At 39.8% G+C, this 24572-nt stretch overlaps 2 protein-coding genes across 6 annotated transcripts; both read left to right on the top strand.

Moving 5' to 3' along the window:
- The first annotated feature begins 3860 nt into the window (after positions 1-3860).
- Positions 3861-16664, top strand: ccdc105 (coiled-coil domain containing 105). 4 transcript variants are annotated; one of them, XM_031892064.1, is made up of 8 exons: positions 3861-3996; positions 8617-9039; positions 11922-12026; positions 12475-12619; positions 12713-12867; positions 15282-15377; positions 15973-16086; positions 16415-16664. In XM_031892064.1, the coding sequence occupies exons 2-8, from the start codon at positions 8626-8628 to the stop codon at positions 16595-16597; spliced, it is 1212 nt and encodes a 403-aa protein (XP_031747924.1). In that variant the 5' UTR covers positions 3861-3996; positions 8617-8625; the 3' UTR covers positions 16598-16664. The 4 variants fall into 4 exon arrangements, with proteins under 4 accessions (XP_031747924.1, XP_031747923.1, XP_012825104.2 ...); XM_031892063.1 differs by having other exon boundaries at positions 3878-3949; XM_012969650.3 differs by lacking the exon at positions 3861-3996 and adding an exon at positions 5175-5276.
- Positions 16665-19015: 2351 nt separating this feature from the next.
- Positions 19016-23146, top strand: rps5 (ribosomal protein S5). Of its 2 annotated transcripts, XM_012968458.1 has the most exons (6): positions 19016-19211; positions 20839-20944; positions 21319-21528; positions 22537-22665; positions 22817-22915; positions 23022-23146. In XM_012968458.1, exons 2-6 carry the CDS (start codon positions 20840-20842, stop codon positions 23088-23090), a joined length of 612 nt encoding a protein of 203 aa, XP_012823912.1. In that variant the 5' UTR covers positions 19016-19211; position 20839; the 3' UTR covers positions 23091-23146.
- Positions 23147-24572: the final 1426 nt, after the last annotated feature.

Raw genomic sequence — 24572 nt, 5'->3', positions numbered from 1 at the left:
TCACATAGCAAAACGCTGCTAATTATTCAAACACTGAATGAATTTTCAGCAGCTCTTGATTGCTAATTATGTTACTTGAAATCACACTGCCCATGTACAACATACACCGTTTATCTTAAGCAGAAACCAAAAAAAATGATATGGGAAACTATCATGAATGTGTTACATAACCAAATTAAAGAGGAACAATACCAGAATTATGTTTTTCCATTTGTATGCGTCTAATGTAAAGCAATTAAATATATAATTTTTACTTTTTTTTGCTTTTCACAGTCTTACCTAACATTTCATGTTCTTAAGCTAACATTGGGTCAAGCTGCCTGGCCACAGTGTTTCTAACCATTGCCTGTTGTGGTACTTGGCTGGGAGCAAGATTTGACATCACTGGAGGTGTGATTAGCTGAACAAAGATGTAAATGATCTGTTCTGCCATAACAGAGACCTGGCTCTCTCAGAATGATAATGCTATTGAGGCAGCTTTCTCTTATGGAAGTCTCTCCTTCTCTCATATTTCCTGCATTACATGCCATAGGGGAGGGGTAGGTGTACTGCTCTCCTTTCATTGCCGTTTTAAACTAATCTCTATATTTTGAGGTGCATGTAGTTCAGCTGTTCCACCCTCTCTCTGTAAGTGGCAGTCGTTTACAGGCCTTCTACAAAAGCCTTGGCTACATTCCTCTCTGAATCAAATACTCAAATACCCTTATAAAGACAGAAAAGCTATAAACATAGCTTACATAATCACAAACTAATGTGTATTGTACTATGAGGTAAACTTAACTGTCAAAATCCAATTATACCTAAAGTAATTTATGACCCAGGTGTATAGACCCTGGGTGTATCGCTTGTGTCCCAATACACGGTTAGTCAAATTGAAGAGACTCACCACATTCAATGAATGGTCCAGGTCCAGGTGCTAAAAAGCCCTGGGAAGCAATCATAAATCAGCAAAAATGGCTTTAGTGCAGACCGGAACACCATACGAACGGAACACCATACGAGTCTTTAAAAGCTTAACCTTTATTCATCTTCTTAAAACCAGTACATTTCTCTCTGACTTTAAATTTTAGTTCTAATTTTTTTGTATGTTCTGACAACCCTGCAGTTTATATATATATATATATATACAGTGTCAGACAGGAAACCCAGGGGCCCACCTTAGACTCTAGGTCTGCTTTCCAAACTAGTTTTCCTCCTTTCCTCACCCAACCTCTTTATTCTCCTAGTCTCTTTTATTTACATGCTAGCATCTATTCTTCCATTTATTTCTCCTCTTTCTTCCCATTCAGAAATAGGGAATGATCATGAAACAGGCCAAATGATCAAGAGCATCTGGGCCCACTAGGAGATTTCCTGGTATCCTGGTGGGCCAGTCCAACACTGGCCATATAGATGACCCTTCTTAATCCTGGCCATCTAGATTTCTCCGACTAACTTCCTCCAGCAGTGGACTAATACAGCTACACATAAGGATGGACATTTTCTAGAACTGGTCTTTTTTAAAAAATCTAGACCTCTCTGCATTTAACAGTAAGCCTTTTTCTCTTTCAGATCATCATCTGTGCACAATCTACTGAACGTGTTTGAGGAAATCACGTGCGAAAGCAGACTCCCTGCACTATTAATTCCTTATGTCCAGCCTCAATTCTGCGCTTTCCCACCCAAGCAAGCATACTATAATACACTTGTAAATTTTAATAAATTCAACCCATGACACTTAGGGGCACATTCATGAAAACGCGAATTTGAATCCCGAATGGGATAAATTCGTATTGGATACAATAATTTCTTAAGATCGCAAATATCACGAATATGCTTATGAAAAAATCATATTAGTCACGATAATATTGTATTGGCGATCCGAAAGTCACTAAATTTTTTATATCCGAACGATCCAAACCTGGCCCAAGGAAAGTCACGATACCGAAGCTTGAATGAATCCAAAACTTTCCTACTCGGCGTGGGCAATACGATTTTGTCGCACAAATTTTGTTGCAAAGTACGAAAGGTACGAAAAAGTAGCCGTACATACGCTAAACGAACGCTCGGAGCGTTCATGGATTAGTAAAGCTCCCCCTTAGACACTTATTTTCCATATTCAACTCACTTCTCCATACTTCACCAACCAATCAATCGTATCTGGAAACACCTCCCAGGACTTTGCTGACTTTTTTAAAAGCAAAGTCGATTCTATCCTCAACCAATTTTCTCAACCTTCAGACACCAACAATCTCAACCTTCCTAAATCTCCTCTTTCTTTATTCAGCTCCTTTGATATTGTGACAGAGTCCGAAGTTTCTCAGCTTCTTAGTTCCTCTCAACCTACTACCTGCTCACTGGATCCTAAGCCCTCATCACTATTAAAACATTGTGCCCCTGCCCTTACTCCAGCTCTTACCCACAATTCCTCCCTGACTTCTGGTACTTTCCCCTTTCTATTCAAACAAGCATGTGTCAAGCTCATTCTTAAAAAGGCTACACTGGACCCATCCTGTCTCTCTAACTACCGTCCCGTCTCTCTCCTGCCCCTAGCCTCTAAACTCCTAGTCTTTTCTTGTGTCACTAACTTCCTCTGCACCCATAATCTGCTGGACCCGATGCAGTCTGGTTTTCGGCCTGCGCACTCCACTGAGACGGCCTTATGTAGAGTGGCAAATGATCTCCAGACTGCCAAGGCCAAAGGACACTACTCAGTTTTTATTCTCCTGGACCTTTCCTCTGCTTTTGATACTGTCGACCATTCTGTCATTATGCTAATTCTCTATTCTCTGGGTATCCGGGATCAGGCTGCATCCTGGTTCTCTTCCTATCTCTCTAACCGCTCCTTCTCTGTTGCTTTTGTTAACAAATCCTCTTCCCCGGTTCCGCTTAGTTTGGGGATTCTGTACTTGGTCCTTTGCTGTTCTCCCTGTACACTCTCTCTTTAGGAGACCATATCTCTTCATTTGGTCTTAAATATCACTTATATGCAGATGACTTCCAGATATATTTAGACACCCATTCACTAATCACTAATTGCTGATTGCCTCCTGGTTATCTCCTCCTGGATGAACCAACACCACCACAAACTTAACCTAGCTAAAACAGAGCTCATGGTCTTCCCGCCCAAACCTAGCCCTTCTCTTCCTTTCACCATTACTATTGATGGCATGATCATTAACCCTGTTAATTCAGAACACTGTCTGGGGGTTATCTTTGACCAGTCCCTCTCCTTCTCTAACCATATTAATAACACTGCCAAAACCTGCCACTTTTTCCTCCACAATGCTGCCAGGATACTCCCCTTTCTTTCACAAGTTACTGCTAAAACACTAATTCATTTACCCTTTCCCGCTTAGATTACTGCAATCTCCTACTAACCGGCCTCCCAGACTCCCACCTCTCTCCCCTGCAAACCATCTTAAACTCTGCGGCTAGGATCCTCCTGCTCTCTCCTAAGAGGGAACCTTTGAATTTGTCTTGAATTGTAATTTTTGTAAAGTTTTTTGTACAGCTGAGAAAAATTTAGAAAAAAATGCTGTTAAAATATCACGAGAAAGGCAACATTTTAAAACGGTCTTTTAAAAGACACATTAACAGAAGTATAAGTGGACAAATCTATCTCCACTTTTCTGTTATCTCAATATCACAATTTTTTTTAAATTCCCCCCATATAGTTATTATGCCTATTTTCCTACCGTTTACATCAGTGTGCAAATAATAGTGTGAAGCATGCAAAAACGAGCAGAATCAATTCAGATTTACTATTTTTAGCTTGTTTTCCTGTCTGCTAGAATGAAATGGTAATGTGTGCAAGGCTAGAACAAATCTGTAGCCAATCAGAATATTAGAATAGTCACAATTCAAACGTCAACTGGCAAGAGAGAGAAACCCCCTCCATATAAAACTAACCTGGAAAATCCAATCACTTTAGAAGCACTAAGTGGTGATATAAACAGGCTATGGAATGGTGAGTGCCCAGTGATGTATAAGGTCCCTTAGGACAAAACCCTGCAGGTATGTTTATGAATGCAGCCTTCTGAATAATATGGTTAAAAGGTGCTTCTTTTTAGACCTTTTGTCCAGGGAGACACATAGCTATGTAGCCCACTTTAGCCGGTGCTGCTACTTGTATCATGCAATTGCTTGCTTTTGGTGCTACAGGAGCCCTGTGTCCCCGCTTACTATGGGGGAGCAGGTATAATTTTGCTGTTACTTGGCATGCCTCCACCCAGGGTAGGTATAGGTAAAATTATAACTCCCCTCCCTTGGAAACTCTGTAATGTCCTCCTTGGACAGGGACTCCCTGCAACTCCCGGTACCTTGCCCCTCCCTTGGGGTAGTCTCGCCAGGAGACCCTCTCTTAGGGCTCTCCCGGGTACTCGCGTCAGGTGGACCCTCCACAAGGACTCACCACAGTACTCATGCCTAAGTACCCTTTGATTAGGAAACTCCCTGGTGGTGACTTAGTCCCCCTGACTAGACACTACATGTCCTGAATTCCAGCCATGAACGCTGGGGGGGGTCTTAACCCCTCTGACTCCTGGTGGGGCTATATCTGCCCGTTCTTACTATCCTGCCTGTCACTCCTAGAGCGACCTATTACCACAATCTACTAACTAGAACACAAGCCTGTTTAATACCTCTTAACAGAGGGAGGTTCCGGGACTAAAACCCACTGAACATGGGAGTCATCCCCTTTTATACTTTTAGCACAGCACCATTTAGTGGTTGCTGTTAACTTGCAGGGAAACTCCCTTTTAGAACATAAACATCTAGGACCACCTTTAGGTGTCCAGATCCCATGAGGCCACCCTCTAGTGCCTGTCTAAACGGGAACCCACCTTAGGGGCCCAAATCTGGGGGGGGGGACAGTTATTATTCCCCAAACTAATATAAGATTACTCACAAATAATGGTAAGTACTAAACAAAAACCCAGGAAATCCAGCTTATCTTGTAGGTATATAAAATAAATCAGTAAAGGTATTTGTGTTGTCAGCTATGCTTATTCAAGTCCTGTGAAACCAAACAATTGCGTAAACAGAATTTTTACGTTAGTTCTTGCACACATATAACACACATACAACACACACTTGGAATGATGGTGTAATGTGGTAGCTGGGAATTAAAGTTTTGCTAGAGATCCCTATAAAATATGCAGGGAGTGTAATATGCAGAGCGACAGAATAGCACACACAAAAGGTTAGTATCAAAGCAAGACGCTACCATAGCAACAGTATCCTAAGAGAAACACACACAGTCAGGCCAGGCAGGAGTAAAGAAAGAACCTCACTTGGTAAGATTGTTTCCTTTCAATATCTTGCACTTTAATTATTCCCACATGTCAGCTATTTCAGGGGACTTTTTAGTGGGTTTATTTCTACCTATTTAGAGCTGGGCATCTCAGAATATTTATAATTCAAAAGACATTTCTATCCTGCATAGAGCTGTCTCTTGGGACAACTGGGTAAAAGATAAAACAGCAATTACATGCATTATGAAAATGACTTGTACTCCACAAAGTTATTCTGTTCTAGGATTGTGATGTAACTGTAGGGTTTATAGGGCTCATTTATGACTGCAATTGTGTCAGATTTGCATCAAAGTGCCTCTGTTGGGTAATGGGGGAAAATGCTTTGTTCCAAGAAAAAAACAGTGCATTTTGAACACTGCTCTTGCTGAAGGGCCTAACTACCAAGACCCTTCTGTAGTGTAAGGGCTAAAAAGCTTGCTTTAATAGTCCCATGTTTAATTCCCCCCTCTATTCTTAACTGGTCCCCAAATGTAAGTACAAAACCCTGCAGGTAGTGTATGTTTATAAATGCAGCCTTCTCAATAATATGGTTAAAATGTGCTTCTTTTTAGACCTTTTGTGCAGGGAGACACATAGTTATTATTCCACAAACCAATGGGCTGTTGTAAATAACTCTTTAAAAAGTCTTGATCGTGTCAGAGATGTTGAACTACAACTCTTAGGGGCAGATTCACTAAAGGTCGTTAACGCATAGTTTTTTGCGTTAAAAAGTGTGCGATAATTAAGTACCAAAGTCATTTTGCATGCGTTAACACTCATATCGCATGAGTTAAAAAGCGCGTTATCGCAATGCAGTAATTATCGAATAGAAATAATACTAACGCATAATTCACAAACACATATGAAGCGTTAAAAACATAAAATGTGGTGATAATTACTGTGAAACGCCTCCCAGGAGTAGGCGTTACTAAACAAAATTGCAGCTGGTGATTGTCTGTGCGGACAAGATGGAATTTGCAGTCGGATGTTTTCAAGTATGTGATCGGCTTAGAGTGATGCATCCTCCAGTTTTCAGGGAAATGGTCATTTTCAGAACAGTAGTTATCAGAAAGTAATGGCTATGTGTGTAATAGCGTGCCCTAATATCGAGTGCTACAAAATAACGCATAAATATATTGCATGGTTTAAAATAACGCTTAAAAATATGTCACCGCCAGATAAATAACGACAATAACATTGTTTCTTAATTCAGACAAATGTCCTTTTAGTGAATCGATCATTAACTCTCAAAAAATAAGAAGTGATAGTATTTTTAATGCATGCTATAAATATCACTCGTTTTTTTGAACCTTTGTGAATCGGACCCTTAATGTCATGCAACACTCTGTAGCTAATAAAGAACTGTAGGTGTATGTTATAAATAATGGATGCCATCTGGGGTATTTTGCCCTGGGCCCAACACTACTGACAAAATTTGTTGCATCAACAATAGTTGCATATGATGTGTCATAATGAACACTATTACACCTGCCAATATTGGCTGTGAGTTGCAACTAGTATTTAGCATTTCCCTGCAGCATTTGTGTCAATAACAGCATTAGCGTGCGGCTTTTTGCCTTCCTTGGTAACTTATGGGGTGCTGCCACCTGAGGCAAGTTTCTCAACTAACCTCATGGCAGCAGCGCCCTGAACCCTGGAAATACCACCACATCTTGACCTTGAAATAGTAAAATTTGCTTTTACTTATATAAAACTTTACGGACAACCAATTAGTTTTAATTCCAGTCATGCATTATGATGTCATCTGAAAAATTCATTACAAAAATGAAGAAGGGGTAGGGGAGTCATTGTATCAAGGACAAGGAAACCTGAATACACTAGGGTGGGATTAAAGAGGCCACTGGCCCAGTAACAAACCTAACAACTACAATATACTGGAGGATGCTTCACATAGTTAGTGCTCCTTAGTGCAGTTGGGTTTCCTTGTCCTTTAAGTATAAAGGGTCACAACAGAACAATTCATGGATGCCATTTGTTTGTGGTGTTTCCATATTTGTAACTCTCAGTGCTATTTTTGAACACAATTAGGCTCCCATTTACAAAGCTTGTGGTAGCTGACCTGTTTTACAGCTACATATATTAAAAATAACAATATTACCAGCATCTTAAGGCTAAAGCCACACTGAGCTGTTTCATGGCCTTTGTTCGAGTAACTGTTCACCTCAGACTGCTCCAGTGTCTGTATTACTGCATTACTGTGTGTAGACACACAGAGTGGATGTAGGCTTGCAAGTGCATACTTGTACCTTTCCATGTCGAAATCTTTGTGTGTCTGCACACAGGCCGACACAGGCACTGGAGTGGGCTGAGCTGAGCGGTTCTCCTTTAATTGCGTTTTTATATACTGGATTCCTTAAGTATACATCTTTACAAATTGCACAAATTGACCAAAGACCATTTTTTATTCACAGTCAGAATTTACACAACACTTTCATTGAAATATATATAAAGTGCAAATCACAACAACTGTTGGTGACTTAAAGTTAAAGGTGATTTCTACCCAAAACGAGTTTTGCATAATCAAATAAAATGTAATTCTACATCATTAAACATTTCCAGTTTTGTTTTGTTTTTTTGCTTGTCACAGCTGATTCCAATTACATTTACAAAAATCTTTAAAACCACAGAAAAGTTTTATTTAATGTATATTTTAAATAATATTTTGTTCCTTTATTAACTACAGGATTGGGGAGGGGGTTACACAAAATTCAAGTACTTAGAAGGCCACCTTTTCACCACAGTGCTAGTCATTGTCTCCTTGAGAATTAGCAGTGTTTCAAGCACCTCATTCCTGCCATCACTCCTCCCTTTTTTGACAAAATAATTTAAATGTTGAGCTGTGCTATGATTGTTTTTGTGACTGAGCAAGTCATATCTATCTATCATCTATCTATCTATCTATCCTCAGACTGGCCTGCTAAAGCACCAGAGGATTTCCAGGTGAACCCCAGCCATAGTGGCCCCTAGCCAATGATATTTCCCATCAGCCATTTCTCATTTCTAGCATAGTCCTACGTACCATCTATAATATTTAGCACTATCTACATTTATTTGTTGATTATAGATATTTATAGAGGACTGTAACCATGGTTCATGCACAGTAAGGCCTACTGTAAACTGTGGAACATTCATTAATGAAACTCTTGCAGCATGCATAAATGAGTTCTTCTTATCTCTACAAGTGACTTAAATATTGTTCATCCCTGTTGAAATAAATATTCTGAAAAAATACAAAGTTAATCTGCTGCCAATCGAACCCTTACTGAGTATTTTCAAAGTAATCATTTGATGTTATATGCCCTTTTTCATGTTTTTTTTACAGTGCTTCTCCATGGCAGTTCCTAGAGTGGGCTCTGCCTCCTGGCAAGATGCCTCATATCGCACAATCAACTGGGCATATAACCTCAGACAACGGCCTTTAACTGCTGCCCCTTTAACAACAAATGGTCACAGTCCTAAGCATGAAGAGGACCAATCAACAAAAAGAGAATATTTTCAAACACCTCCCCCTTTCCACCGCGATGTTATCGCTGAGACCAGCAATATTCTTGCACGTGGATATATGAGAGACACAAAACACTTAATGATGCATCTTAGGCAAGTCTTGGGTGAGATTGGTCGAAATATCCAGAGACTGCAGACAATGAGACACATGCTGGAACGTACTCATGCTAACATCAGAAGAGACATACTCACAAATAGAGAAACTATTCAGCTACGGACAGTAAGACCTAAAAAGGAGATGGTAAGAAATCACCCCTTTGTTATACAGTTGCCATTAATGTTTTTTTATTGTAATTATTTAATTGCTTTGTGTATCTGGGTTGTATGAAGTCTTGCAATGGACAAGTGTTAAAGCAAAACTAGACTTTATACACAGGGTACACTTACCTCAGATACATTAGAACAGTGCTGTCCAACCCCCCTCTGTGTGGCCCCCCAGCTGTCTGGCTGCTTTGATGGCTTACCTTTCAGTAAGCTTTAAATGGTATCAGTACTGAGATTAACTGCCCCCCTGCATGGTTCTCACCTCAGATTCAGGCTGTAATCCCCCTGCATTGTTTAAAAATGTAATCCCCTGTGTTTTTCACACCTTTTAATACCTGCATTGTTCACCCCCTGCAGTGTTCACACCTCAGGCTCAGGCTGTAATCACCCCCATTGTTCACTTCTTCACACCTCAGACATAGGTACTGTAGGTACCTATGTAGGTACTGCCTGGACTATGCTGCCTGTGTGTATGGCACACACAGGGAGCATAGGGCAGGGAGGGTATGGTACACACAGGCAGGGTAGGGCAGGCAGAGTATGGCACACACAGGGAGCATAGGGTAGGCAGAGTATGGCACACACAGACAGAATAGGGCAGGTAGAGTATGGCACACACAGGCAGGGTAGGGCAGGCAGAGTATGGCACACACAGACAGCATAGGAAAGGCAGAGTGCTGCCTGTGTGTGCCATACTCCGCTTGCCCTATGCTGCTTGTGGGAGGTGAACCTGGCAGGGGTTTGTGGGAGTTTGTTAGCAGTTGGAAATAGCCATTAAATGGTCCCTAAGGTGTGTAATTGTGTACTGGGGGTTGCTCTGCTATCCACAGGGGAGGAGAAGGCATATGGAATTTAAGGGTATATCTTAATATGACATAATTCTTTCACATATGAATGATGGTTGATATCCCCACAGTAAGCACCAAGCATTTGGGATTTTGCTGTGCTACCACCATTGTGATAAAATAGGTGTGGTCTGAAGTGGGTGTGGTTTCAAAAAGGGGAGTGGTCAAAACTGGCTTCCATTAGCAGCCCTCCACCATGTATGCTAGAGAAATTCTGGCCCTCGGCACCGCAGAAGTTGGACAGCACTGCATTAGAACATTAAAAATTTAAATAAAGATATATGTGTAAAATGTGCCTATCTATAGAAGTTAATATGGTTTAGTTTGTTGTAATAATAGTTACAGTTAACGATCCCCCCTTGTATCTTTTCACATGATCTACAGTTATCCATATGTCACTGGTTTATTATCTATGTAACCTCATTCAGTAAGCACCCATCTACCCACTGATCTCACTGGTAGCTTTAATCTACTATGACTTAAAGCAGTTAAAGTGGACTGTTTGTAGAGTGAGCCAATTAACAACATTCTCTAATTACTATATATGTGTATATACATATATGTATAGTTCTGACCAAGTATTATCGTCAATTTGTGATTCACTTAATATGGAGTGTGTGTCCTTTTGAACTGTTGCATACCATAAATTGACCCAACACCCACAATAATATAAGACCAGTTTGAGTGCAGGTGCATTGCAACATTTAGGGTGAGTGCTTTTATACAATCCAGGTGTATATTTTACAACTGGGGGTACTTTATTTATTAAAATACATAAGTTTCAGTGAAGGATGTGACAGAAATGACATCAATAAACAGCAATAATAACATTACTAAGTACTGTTTATAACAATATAATTTAGAAGATATTTATGGTTATTGTGCAATATATATACTTTACTATTTCAAAGTCAAGGTATTACGATGTTCCTGAAACATTTGCTCTATTCTGGCTCTTATTCTCAGTTTTCTAAATCAAATTAAACAAACAATTTCAGTGGTTTTAAAGTTATTTATAACCAGAGTTAGATTGGCCTGGACTGGAAGATCTCCCAGTGGGCCCCAGCCAATAATAACTGCCATTTCCAATTTCATATTTCCACCACAGAACCATATAACACCTATAAGATTTAACATCTTCTAATCATTGTGAGAGCTGGTGCTTGGTGTCTGACTCTCTGGTGGGCCCCCTACAAGTCCTAGTCTGACACTGTTTGTCAATGTAATTGCTATTGAAAAAGTATCTGTCTGTTTACATTCTCTGCACTACTGGGAAAATGCAGCTACAATTTTTTAAGAGACAGGACTAGAGGAAGGAAAAGCTTTTCAGTAGCAATTCTATTTACAAGTAACTTTAAGTCCAAAAACTGTGAATTAATATATATATTGGAACATTACTCAGAATTACATCTTCTTTCATCATCCAAAAAACATATTTGGGTGGAGGACCCCTTACTATTGTGGATCAGAGTAAATTCAACTTAAAAAATCTAATACAGAATCCATATAGTTAAAAGAGAAGGAAAGTCATTTTGGCATTTTACTGCCAGTAGATTCACCACATTAGTGCCACCTAGAACAATATATTTATTCTGCAGAAAGCATTACCATACATGGGTAAACAACTCTAGAAGCTTTCTTTGTTTGCTTAAGACAGCAGCTGCCATTTCAAGTAGTTTCCTGCTGCAGCTTTAGTCATTATAGCTCAGATCACACATTCCTAAGGTAGGGGGTGGTTCTTAGCATTCTTGAAGGAGGGGGAGCAGGAGAGGGAAGAAAAGAGAAAGCAGCAGTAGACTCTGGCCCATCAAATTAAGGATTTTTCTGAGAGAGGAAGTCAGACACCTGAACATAATGTTTACAAAAAAGAAGACAAGAAATCATGTTTCTTTGATAGAGGACTTAGTGCACCGTTTCTGTGAGTGCTTATGGCTGTATTTACATAGACCTTTCTGATAAAGCTTACTTAGTTTTTACCTTTCCTTCTCTTTAAATACCCTTTGTTTTCCTCCAGCAACATGACAAAGCGGACACACTTCTACAGGATGAAAAAAATGGTCTGATGGAGGTGAAAAAGGGTTCAGAGCAGCAGTTGCAGGAAATCTCAAGACAACTACAGGTCACAATTGTTTCTTTAAACTGATGTGCTAAAATGAGTAGAAAATCCAAAAATCCAATTTGGAGTGTTCTGCCCAAACTATAATGAAATGTACAATGCTTTTGGGCATTTGGAACACTGCTTTTTTTAAGCAGCCCAAAAACGCAGTGCTAAAGTTACAGAAACCACCTCTACTTTATTTGCATAAGTTTCCTGACCATCACCAAAACTTATTCCCATTTAAGTCCATGGGAGTAATTTAGGGTCCTTTGGCTCTGTATTGTTGGACTTCTTACAAACATAGAGCTCAAAGAACCCAAAACTACCCTGTTTGCCATTACTCAGTTTTTTATTGTCTCTTTAATATTGCCTTTTCTTGGCTTCAGCTGTTTGCAGCTCTGCACATTGCTGTACTCTGTTTTGTCGTGTCAAGTTCATTGGCTCTTTACCATTCGCTCTGATCTTGCAGGTTTTATACCATCACCGCCAGATACTCTCAGAATTTTGCAAAGAAAAGAGCCGAGTATTAGAAATTGTAAATGAGACTGCAAGTCCCTATGCCCCAGGACAAGAAACCACTAGAATGAACCAGTTTCTAAACCAACGGAATGCAGGTAACAGTATTTTAAAAACAGAGTTCAAAATAATGTCAATTCCCATCCTCAGTTTTTTTCCTATTATTGCCCATCCCTTTTTATGTTTTCTAGATTGCCTCACTGAAATCAACAGTGCATTTGTGACATGTGAGATGCTTCAGAAAATGCTACCTCTAAAACTGAATAGAGTCAAGGAAATCCAGGACCTAAAAGAAAGTGTGACTAAAGGACTTAACATAAAGGCAGATGAAAGCCTCCAGATAAGGGTAATGTGGCAGATTTTCCAAAAAGATTAGTAAAAGCATTTGTCCCACAGACTGTGATGTTTTCATTCTATCCAGTGAGGCACATAAGAATATCTTTTATGACAGAATAATATTATTAGATAATACAAATGCAAAATAATGGGGCTTGGGATTTCTTACACATGAGATTAATCAAGAAGAAATTATAACATTTTCAGGACTGTGATAGATTTGACCATTTGTTTAGAAACAAAACCTGTCTTTCATGCAATTAAAGAAAAACTAAACCCTAAAAATGACTGTACTAGCTTAAAGTTTCAGCATCTCTATAGTAGTAATGATATAGGTCTTTACAGTTGTCACAGGAGCTCCCACTCTTGAATTCTGTTAGAATTGTCTGGGGCAGTGCACATGCTCAGTGGGCTCTGAGCAGCTGTTGAGAAGCTGAGCTTAGGGGTCATTGCAAATTATCAAACAGAAAATGAGACTGACCTGTCATATAAACGAATGCTACAGGGCTGATTGTTAACTGCTGATGCTAATTGCACTGGTTTTGGAGCTGCCATATAATGTGAATCTGAATGAATTAGTTATCAGCCTTATACTGTTACATTTATGTTCTACATTTATAGTCAGGCCCTAAACTCAGTAAGTGACAGCAGCACAGAGCATGTGCAGTGAATCAGCAGAAAAGAATTTGGGGGGCTGCTAGGGACATCTTTGGACCTACTCAAATAGTGTGTGCTTCTACAACTTGTAGAAAACATTTCAGTTGGCTATTATGCAGTCAAGGAACACCTTGCCAAGGGTTTAAATAAACGTCACTAATGAAGAGTAAAACTGCAGCACATCCTTGTTGCAAATAGTGATTTTTATTTTTAGATTAGATGGACATCCAACGTTTCGGGCTTGAGAAAGGGCAAGAGTAAGCCCAAATGGTTGCCTGTCTATCTGACCTAAAAATAAAAATCACTCTTCACCTATTGCAACAAGGATGTGCCAGGGACATATTTGAAGGCACAGATCTTCTCTGCTAAAGGGCTGTAGTTGCCTTGGGCTAGTACAGAAACTTAATTTACAACATTTCTAGACTGTTTCTATAGTTAAGCTTTAGTTCTCATTTAATCTATGAAATTGATTATTAAATATTAGGCATTAGGACCAAGGTGTCTCTATTAATAGATGAATCCCCCCAGCCCACTCCAAAGTTTTTCTTTAAGGCAGTCATACATAGTTTCCAAGTCACTTAACACCTAGATTTCTCCTAGTGCCCCATAATGTCCCAGTACCTAATTTCCCCCTGAAATGCAGTACAAAGCCCACTATGTCACTAAAACTGCAGAAGTTAAAAAGAATTGTTAGCTTTATTCATACAGTGTTTTCTGTTAGGTTTTATACTTTTGAAATTGGTCCCTATAAAACTGGTCGATAACAGAACAGGTGACAACCCTAAATTTTTCTAGTAAATATGCATTACGCTATCTTTTTCCTCAATCCTTTCTTCATTTGATTTCTGTATTTGATTTCTCGTACCTTTCACCCTTATCAAAGCAGTTTCATATTTTTCATAACCCTTTATCTACTCCATTTTCTTCTGCTGTTTCTCCTGGCTGCTGTTTTAATGACCCCCACCCTAACCTACACATACAGATTAATTATTTTCCACCAGATTTATTTCAACTGTGCTTTGGAAATTATTAGCAGACATCAGCTTTAGCCTGGCTCTACATAGTTGTTGAATTGCTATTTGCTTTTCTGTACTTAGGCTTGAAATCTGGCCTTCTTCTGACCACCAAGGCCACTTGATAAATGTATTGTGTGGACTAAAAACAAAAGTGATGCTCTGTTGTGAACTCAGTAAGCTTTATCACATACATTTCTTCCTGGGCAGAAATACATTAAATGCCCCTTTTGCCCAAGCTTTTCCTGTGCCCCATCACTGCAACCTGACTCTACCCCAGCTCAGTCCAGCTCCAGTTCTGCCCCCAATATCTCCCTGGCCTCTCTATATGGTAAACCATATGATGAAGGGGAACGTCCTCAAACACACAGGATTAACCCTACTTGCATTATGACCTGTTGTGCTTGAAAGATTTTTAGTCTGTGATCTTAAAGGTAAAATAAAAATGTAACATTACTTTACATGCCTGCCCTATGAAAGATCCAACAGAACAGAAAATGGGTTCGCACCTATATGCTTCTAGATGCCAGATTTTCGACAATTTCTGGTTACTATTTCTACCTATACATTTACTTGATGACATGAGTAAATCAGGGTATTTTCAAAAAGAAATCTGTAAAACTTTATAAAAATAAAATTTATAGAGTTGTAATACGTATGTGTGTCAGTGCCATGCCTGACAAGCACAACTTAGCTAAATCAACACAGTACCCTGTTTACAGAGTCATGTATATTACCTTTTTTCTTTCATTAGGAAAATGTAATATTGGCCTTGGGAGAAACCAGAAATTATATCCAGAAACAGCATAAACTTCGTGATGAGATAAAGACAAGCTACATTTCCCAGATGGTATGTAACTGAAATTCTTTATCTGAAAAATATATTAATTTAGATATGTAAATACAAGCTGCTTACATACTGTAATTGTGAACAGTGAGAAAAGTAGACCTGAATGATGTAGAAATACTTCCTCACACTAAAACCTATTCCAACATTTACCTATAGGCCTAAAGGAGATACAGTTTAGAGCAATATCAGCTAAATACTCATTAGGTAATGAAAGCCTTACTGCAGGGTCCCCAACTTTTCTTACTCATGAGCCACAGTCAAATGTAAAAAGACTTGGGGAGCAACACAAGCATCATAAAAGTTCATGGAGGTGCCAAATAAGGGCTAAGATTGGCTATTAGGCAGCCTCTATGCACACTATCAGCTTCCAGAAGGCTTTATTTGGTAGTAAATCTTGGTTTTATTCAACCAAAACTTGCCCCCAAGTGAGGAATTCAAAAATAACTACCTGGTTTGGGGGCACTGAGAGCAACATCCAAGGGGTTGCTCATGAGCCACTGGTTGGGGATCACTGCGTTATTTGAATCAGCACTGTATTTTGGCACATATGTTAATACATTATATAAAGTACATTTTTGTGTTTATATGTCAAAAGGGCCCAGTGTCCACATTGGATCTTTCAGTACGAGAGCGTCTTGATCGCCCCTTGATAAAAGTTCTACAACGACATCCAGGAACCCAGGTCCCTGAGAGCACCCTCATCTTAAAGGTATGACTCAACGAAGAATATTGTTCTGCAACAATAGAAAGAACTTTAAGATTATATTAATTTTTTTAGAAGTGGTAAAGAATTTTTGATTCATGATAATACATATAATCTTACTTATTTCCATAAGATAAACTTTATAATCCTTTTGTGAATAAAGGCAGCATACAATGTGGGTGACTGACTAATAACTTAAGATGGTCCTAATGCTTAGTATGGTACAGATTCCATAGATATTCCTTTCCTCTGTGATATTACCAGAGATACCTCTCTTGGCCAGCTCATGTGTTTATTATCTTTATTTTCCCTTTTACTCATTTTCTACCATTAGGGAACTGCTGTTCTGGAGCAGGCCGTTGAGAAATCTCAAAGAAAAATTGATTTCCAGGAAATTGCCCGCTCAAAACTCGAGCAAGATGCTAAGAGCAAGCTGTGGGGAGAAAAAATTGACCGAACAGCTGTAAGAATGCGCAAGAGAACTACCAGTGGCAGAAGCGAAAGACTGTGCGTCTGAGTTAAAATGACAGGAGCAATGTAATTCATAACACTGGGAATGCAATTAATAAAAAGAGAATGAGTGACATCTGCTTTTTTTTATTTAGATCAGGATATTTTAATTCCATTACGCAGCTAGAAGAATAGAGTCAGGGAACAATGACCTGCCCTATGCTGCTGTGTGTGCGCCATACTCTGCCTGCCCTACGCTGCCCATGTGTGCCATAATCGGCCTGCCCTATGTTGCCTGTGTGTGCCATACTCTGCCTCAGGGGTGGGCCAAGCTGACTGGGCGCCCTAGGCAACCCGGTCGGCCACTTCCCCCCCGAACGCGCCAAAGCACAAGCGAGGGGGGGGGGGGAGAGGTGCGAGGGGGGGCGCCATCTGAACGGTCATTGCCTCCACCGCTAATGACAAGCGGCAGGGGCAATGACAGAGGAAGATGACAAGGGGTAGGCAGGAGAGGCTGCTGCCTGGCGCCCCCCAATCGTTGCACCCTAGGCAGCTGCCTCTTCTGCCTACCCCTAGTTCCGGCCTACTCTGCCTGCCCTATGCTGCCTGTGTGTGCCATACTCTGCCTGCCCTTAGCTGCCTGTGTGTGCCATGCTCTGCCTGCCCTATGCTGCCTGTGCCTGCTATACACACAATGGCACTGCTCCTACAGTCTGAGCCTGAGGTGTGAACACTGCAGGGGGTGAACAATGCAGAAACTAAAAGGTGTGAACACTACAGGGGATTACAAATTTAAACAATACAGGGGAATTACATCCTAAATCTGAGGTGTGAACATGCAGGGGGCCAGTTAATCTCAGTACTGATACCATTTAAATCTTACACAAAGGTAACCAATCAAAGCAGCCAGACAGGTGGGGGGGGGGGGGCACACAGAGGGGGGTCGGCCCACGGGCCGCCAGTTGGACAGCACTGGGTTAGAAGGTCTGTCTGACTAGACCCTTGAATCGTCTAATATAGATGATAAATAAAGAGATTATATTGCCTGTATTGCACTGAGTAAGGCACAATGCATGTGCACTGACATCATTTTGGAGGAAATTTTGATTTAAAATGCACCCTCTGTTTATTACCATTGCCCAAGCTGGCTCTGTTTTGCTAAAGACTTATTCTTGTTTCTGATTCCCTGGTTACTCACTCATTGTCTACTTCTGACAAAAATCCTGGTTAACCCTTTTTCTGTACTGTGCTGGGGTCTAAATCTACTCTGTTCAGGTTCTCCTTGCCAGTCCGCAGCAGAAAGTTTTGGGGACTCAAAGGGACGCCGGTGAAGACCGGTTCAATCAGGGCTCTCATGTTGACTTTTACCAGTCCCTATAGTTCCTGCCGTACAGATAAAAACAATGCTACAGTTAAGATGGCCATACACGCTAAGATCTGCTCACTTGGTGAGGTTGCCAAGTGAGCGGATCCTCTCCTGATATCCCCACCTGCAGGTGAGTGATATTGGGCTAATTTGGTTGTTTGGCCCTGGGGCCAAATGAACAAATTAAAATGATGGGTATAGGTGTCTGACTGATTTTTAAACCTGTCCAATCGAGATCTGGCCAATTTCAGGCCAGATGTCGGTCAGGCAGGCCGGCCCGTCGTTAGTACCTATACATGGGCCAATAAGATGCCAAATCGGTCCAAGGGACCGATATCTGCAGCTAGAATCAGCCTGTGTATGGCCACCTTTACAATTAAAATGCTTTAAAGGAACAGTAACACCAAAAAATGAAAGTTTATAAAAGTAATTACAATATAATGTACTGTTGAATAAAAACAACAACATTTATTGGCTCAAATTAACAAAAACATAAATTATATGAAAAGCATACTATACCAAACAATGACCAGGTGCATCCTAATCTCCTAACGCGTTTCGCACCATGTGGCGCTTCATCAGAGGAGGTGTGGTTTACTTGTGTCACTTCCCTTATATACCCTTGATCATTACAATATACAGTGTGCAGGGTTACCTAAATACCCCATACCATGCGCTACGCGCAGCGTTTCTTTTTGTCCCTGTTTCCCTATTCAATATGTTTGGAGGTATGATTTCAACACTAAAAATCAATGCAGCGTACGCCTTTTCACTACTTAATACATCACAATATATGTAAATACCCATTCATCTGGGTATAATAAACCGATACCAATCACAGTACATTTATTATTGCTCTCTCCAAAGCAAACTCCTAAAACAAACTTCATAAAGAGTTGCACATTGCAACATTTTATCAAAACCGACGGCTTACAGCAAAGCAACTATTATCTGTTTATAAAGTTTCTACAAATAGCAAACAAAATGGCTAAACTTTATTCTGTCCTACAAGCTCATATACATGCAGACATTCATTACACGCCACCTTTCCAGCAACCAAAATGATAACCCACGTTTATTTGCATTTCTAGAAGGCGGGTTGCCCTCTTAAGCAATGGTTTCACGGAAGTGACGCTCATAGCATGCCATGATGAATATGGCGCTTTTTGCTTCAGTTCGTTTGCGGGTAGTTATCAGCAAGTAAGGGCAGAAGCCTAAGAGGAAGTGTGGGCCCCTGTATAACTGGGTTGGAGACCCCGCCCCGGCCTCTTTCCGCTCCGAGCTCCGACCGGTTAAGACACAGCCGAGGAGACACGTGAGTGGAAATCATATAATATTATAGCAATGTCAATGTAAATTTATAGGGTATCGCTAACAATACGTTCCGTACAACATATACAGACGTAGGAAATTGGGAGCCTTAAAGGATGTGTAATGTACAGCGCAATGCGCGGTGTGATCTGTACTTAATACGTAGACATAAGGCTTTACCCACATACACGTTGCCCGTAGGTGTTCATACTAAGCGGTATATATACATAGTATCATAGGTTTAACAGTCTGTAGCTGTAGTTTATTTGCGAGTCCTGTATATCCGTGCAGGGTAATGGCTGCCTTCTCTGCACATGAGCGCACTTGACATGGGTTTGATCTGAAAGTGATGTGTTGTTGCGGCTGCTGCATATAACAGATAGTTGTGTTTTTGCTGATTTGTGTATCTAAAACATCAGTGTAATCATTTGAACTTGCTTTAGCTCTTCATTATGTTATCTAGAAGGCGCAGCTTTTCTAGTTGGTGAGATGGATTTAAAGGAGCTACAATGTCTCATAGAACAGAATGTGCCTGCAGAGGGTTCCAGTGCCAAACTGAATTCTAGAGTATAGCCTTTCATGAACACTGGGTAGTTGGTGTTTCTCTCTGGAAGGTAAATATTCTCCATAACAATAGGGAAGAACCGCAAAAGCAACTATTTTCTACAGAAAGGCGGCAGTGGTTTGAGTAACAGCAAAGTTATGTTAGGAATAGAATACTGCTGTGTGTTGTAAAAGTACAGCCCCTTCATCTTACTACCAGTCAAGTATTGGTGGGGATCTGTGAATTGTAGTTCAGTAACATCTGGAGTGTCCCTATGACTGCCCAGCCAGCAACCCACCACCACCATTGTACTGAAATTGTTAGGTTTGTTATGAGGCTTTGGGTCTTAGGCAGGGAAAGCTAAAGAATAACCTGTCGTTTTACACCTACATACAAGGATTGCTTTCAAATGCTTACTTTGGTTGTATAAACAATATGTACTGGACAGCAGCAGCAGTATCTTTCTTGGGTGTTAATATTCCCATTTAAATTAATCAAAGTCAGAAAAGGACACGTTGACCACCACATTTCTTTAATACAGAACATAGCAGGCAGAACACTGCATGCCATAGGTCAAAAACTCGTCTGCTTTTTATAGGCAGCCTGGTTACTGTGTTAAGCCCTTTCTGTTTGGTGGGTAAGCCACTTTATTTTGTTCCCACCAGCTCCATCTTTTTCCTCTTCTGCTACTTTAGTTTTTTTCTCAGGAGAACTGTACCTGTTTTGATGATTTAGTTTGGCAGCCCTACTACACTGGATAGCCCTTGGGTGAATCTGTATATTGGGCCACTAGGCCATGTCCTGCAGGCTTCATGTAGCAGAAATGTGAGGCAGTAGGAGGGCTGTTAGAGCTGATATGGAAGGTTGTGGCCAGCTTAAAACAGTGGACATAGGCAAGGCTATTCAGTAACAACTTAATAAAAGTTGGTCAACAGGATTAAGCATATCGCACTGGCACTATTGCTTTAGAATACAATATTGCTGTGCTATAGTTGCATGACTCCCATTTACACTAACTAAAATATCATATGATTATGACAGATGTATGTATTTTTCTTCTAATTCTTGTTTACTGGTTTTCTTGTAGGATGTCAGATTGGGAGACCGTTCCAGTTGGGGCTGAGACCCCTGAAATTAAACTGTTTGGAAAATGGAGCACAGATGATGTACAAATAAATGATATTTCTCTACAGGTAAGCAGATCTATACATACACAACATATGTTTGCATTCATTGTAAAATACATTGGCTCCTTTGCGTATTCTTCTGGCTTTTACTTATTATTCTTCTCTACTTTTTCCAAATTACACCTGCAAGATTTATCTCCTCTGTAATTTCCTGCCATTTCCAATCAGACCATTTCCTTCCCAACCTTTAAATTCACCGTAAGGATCCTCTTATTAAAACCTTTTTAACACCATTCCCAAAAGTATATATTATAATAAACTGCAAAGGGTTCATTTCAACAAGCATATATTTATTTTCTAATTCTCTAGTCTAGATCCTTTTGAACAGGGCCCCTCTGATATTTGTCTGTTGTAATAAGAATGTAAATTCCTTTTTGCAGGATTACATTGCAGTGAAGGAAAAATATGCCAAGTTCCTGCCACACAGCGGAGGACGTTATGCTGCAAAACGCTTCCGTAAGGCTCAGTGCCCCATTGTGGAACGTTTCACCAACTCCCTTATGATGCATGGGAGGAACAATGGCAAAAAACTCATGACAGTCAGAATTGTAAAGCATGCCTTTGAAATCATCCACCTGCTAACCGGGGAGGTAATACTTTGTTACATGTGTTGTCTGTGCGCAAAATGATTGCATTTGAACATTAGTAAACTGATTTGTGTAGCCGTTTTATTGAGCCTATATAACAAAACCATATTGTGCCTAGGATGGCAGCTTTTGGGAGGTGGCCTTTGGGTGTCTATATATTTAACATTTTTATGCATCTGGGGGGGGGGCGTATTTAGGTCCTGTATCTTACTGAAACGTGCATTTGGAAACACTGAAATTACTTTTCCATATGTGGGCTTCTAATTACTGTTTAAAGAAATCTGCAGTGTTTTGACAGCTGTAAGTTGAGGACATAGTGCTGGTTATACGGTAGATCCTGGTGATTAGAATCTAAATGCATTTTTAACATAAAAACATGAGCGCCTGAAAAGTTCTTTAGTTAGGAAGATGTCAGTTCTCTTAATATAGCATCCCTTCAGAAAAATAATGTTTGAATTGGAACCCTGTTCGGTGCTCTGTGACTTTAATCTGTGTCATGCCTGCAAGTTTACTGAAATGAATAGGGTTAAGTTGGTTGGGAGGCTGCTGTATGTCAAAGCTAACAGCTTGGTTTGTATAGGATGCTCTAGGTACTTTATTTAACACAGTAAATTACTGTGCAGGAAGTGTGCCCATATTGTTAAATACCTGTTAAGTAGGTACCCATATGTAACAAACATGCATAATCTTGAATTGATTAGTTTTAAAATATTTTTAATCAATTAGAAATATAAAAAATATACAGTGCATGCTCACCTTTAAACTTGGTCGGTGATTTTGACTAAATATGGTTGTATATTTCACATATTAGAATTGAAGTTGTCATTGTGCCCTAGCTTCTTTTCATGCTTTAAAAAGCATTTTAAGGTGCAAACTAAGTTGGACTTAACCAAAAAAAAGTAATGCAGTGGAAAATGTTTACCCAGTATATGTATGGTGGAATTTGTTTCAGTTTTGTTGCTGTATGAATGGGATTTAATTTGCTCCTTAAATACTTTGCCTCTCTTCTAGAATCCCCTGCAAGTTTTGGTAAATGCCATCATCAACAGTGGTCCTAGGGAAGATTCTACACGTATTGGTAGAGCTGGAACTGTGAGGAGACAAGCTGTTGACGTTTCACCTCTTAGGAGAGTAAACCAGGTATGGGCCTAGATAAAAGTAGTGATGGTAGGGGAAGACTAGTACAAAAACTGTTTTGTGGTATGGCAGTTTTTAAAATGGAAGTACCACTATGATTAACTTTTATATTAATATAAGTTAATATATGTTATCTATTCACCTCCTTTTATAGGCTATATGGCTGCTTTGCACTGGGGCCCGTGAAGCTGCTTTTAGGAACATTAAGACAATTGCAGAGTGCGTTGCTGATGAACTTATTAATGCAGCCAAGGTAAGAACAAACCTTAAAGCATCCTACTTTGCTCTTAGCTGTGGCCAAATGGGTTGTGGTGATGTGTATTGCATTCTAATTTTCAAAAATATTTTTTTACCTTTAGGGTTCCTCTAACTCATATGCCATCAAGAAAAAGGATGAACTGGAGAGAGTAGCCAAATCCAACCGTTAAAGCATCAGCAGTTTAATGAGAGTATACGTTCTCATAATAAAGAAATTTGTTCTGTACTTGTATTGTGTACTTAGTCTTATGTGAAGTGTCAGACTGTGTACATGTTTTCTAAGGTTGTTGGGTCTGAGTATGTGAGTGCTTCATTTCTAGAGAATGAAAGTTCCTTTTTATGGTTTACTGCAGACTGTGTTTATGAATGAATGTTTTTTTGTATTTACACATTAAGGCACCCACAATCACTTAAAAGCATTTGAATAACCAAGAGCAGATGGCACAAATAATCCCACTCAAGAAGGTGAATGGTGGAAATGTAAAAAGTACCACTGTAGTTCTAAATATAACTAAACGTGGTAATTAACACCCTCCGCTTGATTTTCAGTTTGGCTTCTAAAGTTGCTGCTGATGGCAAGCTGGCAGTAAGGTGATTACATGGCACTCCTGCTTTTGGCAATTGTAAGTGGTTGTAAATGCAAAAGCAGACACAATAAATAAATATTCCAGAGCTAAGGTAGAAAAGGGCAGAACAGAAAGGAAAAGAGGAAAACTGGTAGCAGAGAAAACAATAGGGAAGGGGAGATAAAGAAGGATGCATTTTATTGGTGTAACCTCACCAATCTGAATTTTCCCTCAGATGAATTTTCCACTGACTTTATAGGTAGGTGTGCCAAATTTTAATTTTTATAAGGAAAGCATTTTTTTGGCTTTTTGTTTTAGCATGGTAAGAATCATCACAATTTGACCATTTAGTAGGAGGTTAGCTTAACACCTGCTTTCGAATAAATAGAAAATAAATACTTGTAATTTCTCTTCAACTGGATAATTCATTTTAGAATTGGCTGATTACATTTGCTTATTCCAAGTACATTTAAAAACTGGAGGCTCCTGGGCTGTGCGTCTCATTCCAAAGGATTTGTGGATTTGCTAGGACTGCTGGCTTCATAGACTTCTTTGTATGAAATCTTTGTAGGAACATAATCTGGTTTGTGGATTTGCAAGGACTGTTGGCTTTAGGCTAACAACGTATGACGCGTATTTCCTGCAAGCCAAAAAAAGCTTGCCGAGAATACGCACCATATGCTTGAAACTCTCCGTACATGTGCCTGCACCTGAATGAATGGAATACGCTCTGGTACAGGCACATATAGCCGATATACACATAAAAACGCGAGACTGCATTTTTTTGCATTTTTATGTGGATAATGGCTACTTGTGCCTGCACCCAAGCGTATTCAATTCATTCGGGTGCAGGCAAAGGTAGGGTGAGTTTCAAGTGTATGGTGTGTATTCTCAGAAAGCATTTTTTGCCATTTAAAGGACATGTCAACCCCAACGCAAATTTTTGCCCAATAAAAGAAAACTTAATTCTAAGCAACTTCGCAATACACATTCTTGCATATTTGTAATGGATTTTGAGTTATTTGTACATCTAATTTCTATTAAATGCTGTGTCTGCCTGTCATTTCAATTCTCTTCCATGGTGGC

The sequence above is a fragment of the Xenopus tropicalis genome, chromosome 8, assembly GCF_000004195.4.
Source record: "Xenopus tropicalis strain Nigerian chromosome 8, UCB_Xtro_10.0, whole genome shotgun sequence".
Classification (NCBI taxonomy): domain Eukaryota; kingdom Metazoa; phylum Chordata; class Amphibia; order Anura; family Pipidae; genus Xenopus; species Xenopus tropicalis.
This window is presented reverse-complemented; position numbering and strand designations above follow the sequence as displayed.

Bases quoted from the DNA above. Each gene is read 5' to 3' on its own strand.
- rps5 (XM_012968458.1), top strand. From the start codon at position 20,840: ATGTCAGATTGGGAGACCGTTCCAGTTGGGGCTGAGACCCCTGAAATT. The intron at 22,666-22,816 runs GTATGGGCCTAG...CTCCTTTTATAG, and splicing joins CTCTTAGGAGAGTAAACCAG to GCTATATGGCTGCTTTGCAC. The intron at 22,916-23,021 runs GTAAGAACAAAC...TTTTACCTTTAG, and splicing joins AACTTATTAATGCAGCCAAG to GGTTCCTCTAACTCATATGC.
- ccdc105 (XM_012969649.3), top strand. From the start codon at position 6,242: ATGGAATTTGCAGTCGGATGTTTTCAA. The intron at 12,027-12,474 runs GTCACAATTGTT...CTGATCTTGCAG, and splicing joins AAATCTCAAGACAACTACAG to GTTTTATACCATCACCGCCA. The intron at 12,620-12,712 runs GTAACAGTATTT...TATGTTTTCTAG, and splicing joins TCTAAACCAACGGAATGCAG to ATTGCCTCACTGAAATCAAC.